At 47.5% G+C, this 2,515-nt stretch overlaps 1 protein-coding gene across 1 annotated transcript; it reads right to left on the reverse strand.

Annotated features, from left to right (window-relative positions):
* Positions 1–484: 484 nt before the first annotated feature.
* On the reverse strand, positions 485–1,961 carry rrs1 (ribosome biogenesis regulator 1 homolog). Its single transcript, XM_083995466.1, has one exon. The coding sequence runs from the start codon at positions 1,929–1,931 to the stop codon at positions 768–770; it is 1,164 nt and encodes a 387-aa protein (XP_083851592.1). The 5' UTR covers positions 1,932–1,961; the 3' UTR covers positions 485–767.
* Between the last annotated feature and the right edge of the window lie 554 nt (positions 1,962–2,515).

The raw sequence follows: 2,515 nt of genomic DNA on the forward strand, positions 1-2,515 counted from the left end.
GTTACTGTATTTTATGTGATTCTGGCTCCATTGAATCAGAAGCCCATGTTCTTTTGCACTGTGTTACTTATACAGACATTCGTGCTGATCTATTTAGTACACTTTCTAAGTTTTATTTTAATTTTAATGATTTTGATGATACGAATAAATTGTGTGTAATTTTAGCTGGCAAACATTGCATTAACGAATGTGCTAAAGCCTGCCACCTCATCCTCAATAGAAGACTGTCTCTCATGAGTTCTAGTTCATAAAACAATTGTTTTGTTTTGTTTTGTTTGGTACCATAATGTGCGTTTCTATTCATGTTTTTATTAGTTGGTGTCTCACAACTCTCTTTTTGAGTGGTCCCCAACACTTTTAATTTTGTCAAGGGGGAACGGGTAATTCTGTAATCAATACTGTATTTTTATACTGTCTCTGGATTTTTATTGTGTGTTGTGGAGTGACACCGAAATAAAGCTTATCTATCTCTATCTCTATCCATTCTGCACTGAATTAAACAGGAGAGAGAAGAAAATCAACTGATTTTAATATGGGCTGCAAGATTAAACTGTAATCTGTGTTATACATTAATATTACATTAACCAATTTACAGTGAAACTCATTTACAGGAAGTGGAAGAGCCACAGAAAAGCCGGACAGTCACAACACCACACCCATGGTTCAGATGAATCAAACAAACAAGTCTTTTCATATTGAGTGTCCAAGTCCAACTCTGTGATGCCAAGGCACAACCAGATGTGGCCAGATGCAGGAGGTCACAGTCCTCAGTGCTTCCCACCTCTCTTCCCCCCTCCACCTCCTCCTCTTCCTCCTCCTCCTCTTCCTCCACCTCCTCCTCTTCCTCCTCCACCTCCTCCTCTTCCTCCTCCTCCTGCTCTTCCTGCTGGTCTTCCACCTGGTTTTCCACCTGGTCTTCCTCCTTTACCTTTACCTCTCCCACCTCCACCTCCACCTCCAAACCCACCCTTTCCTTTCCCCTTCCCTGACATGTTGCGTCCCTTCTTCCCTCCCTTCTTGTATCTGGCTGCGGCCTCCTCTCTGTCCTCCTCTCTCATCTGTTTGTTCACAGCCTTGGTGATGTCCAGCTTGGGCTTCTTGCTGTCCATGAGCTTCAGGAGGTCCAGCTGCTTCTGCCTCTCGCTGGAGAAGTCGCCGATGAGGGGCTCGAACTTCCTCTTCTTGCCCGTGTTCTTCGGTGCCTTCTCTTTGGGCAGCCGGTCCTGGAACCGGCCCGCGGACGCCGTGGAGAATTTGGCCACGTTCACGGCGCGGGTCAGCTCGTCTTTGTCCTGCTGTGTTTTAGGGGTCAGTCCCCCCACGCCGGGGATTTTCACTTTCTGCGCCCGCGCGATGTTCTTCAGCCGGTTGAACTCGTTCTTGGCCACGCGCTCCTTCTTGGCTTTTACGCGTTTGGCGAACTGGTCCTCGTTGGGGTCCGCGGTCTCCGGCACCTCGATGAGCCAGTCCTTGGTGTCGTCTTTGGCCCGTTGGTAGCCCCAGCGCCTCCTCCACTCCTTCGCCGTCTCATCCCACACCAGGTTGGTCTTCTTCTTCTTCTGGATCCCCTTCAGTTTGGCGAACTGCTCCCATTTGGTCGGAGGTCTGGGCTTCGGTGGGGGCTTCTCTCGGGGCAGCGGGGTCGTGGGCTCCGGTAGTTTGGCCACGATCGCCTCCTCGACGCGCTCCGTGGGCTGCTTCCAGATCTGGTTGACGAGGAGCTGAGTGTTGTCCCGGGCTAAGGACCGGAGGAAGTCCTCCTTCTTCTGCTCCTTGAAGTCCCGGGACTCGATCCGGTTCTTGTCGCACGCCAACAAGTTCCCCACGTCAAACTCGAGGTCCAGCTCCTTGTGGACCGTGATGCTCCGCAGCTTCTCCGCCTCGTCTTGCTCGGCTTTGGCCAACAGCTCCTCCACACTGCACGCAGCCATGTTGCCCCAGTGCTGTTAAATGTTCCCCCACGTGTGATACAGAAAAACACGGAAAAACACAGTAAACTACTTCCGGGTTCATAGTTCACACCGGGAAGTTTCTCCTTTAACCACAAGAGGGCGACATTGTTCCACTTCCTCATGTGACAATGAACAAATTATGATTATAGGTGAGATAACACCAGAAATAATCCAGTAATATGTTTAATAATAGAGCTATAGGAATAAATAGATGAGTGTTATATAATATAGATATATGTACTGTACTTAGAAACCTTATGTTTAGATGTGTCAGCTTGATGCATCAGAAAATAATATTTGACCAACAGTAGCTCCATCAGGTATCAGTGTCTGTACCGTAGACTGTAAAAAGAAAGAAAGGTCTGTACTGGAGAAACTGGTAGCTACAGTTGTCTCTTGTTAACTTTCAAGTAATCTCAATACCCAATTTAAACAACTAGCTATGTCAAACACGTCTTCCTCATTAAGAATTTGACTATACAAATATGTATTTTCTTTAACCACCAAGACTTCACTGAACAGCACACACTCTGAGTAAATGTGCTCTACAGCAACTGTCTGCA

Source organism: Trachurus trachurus, assembly GCF_905171665.1.
Source record: "Trachurus trachurus genome assembly, chromosome: 20".
Classification (NCBI taxonomy): Eukaryota; Metazoa; Chordata; class Actinopteri; order Carangiformes; family Carangidae; genus Trachurus; species Trachurus trachurus.

Coding starts and splice junctions, on each gene's coding strand:
- rrs1 (XM_083995466.1), bottom strand. CDS start 1,931: ATGGCTGCGTGCAGTGTGGAGGAGCTGTTGGCCAAAGCCGAGCAAGAC.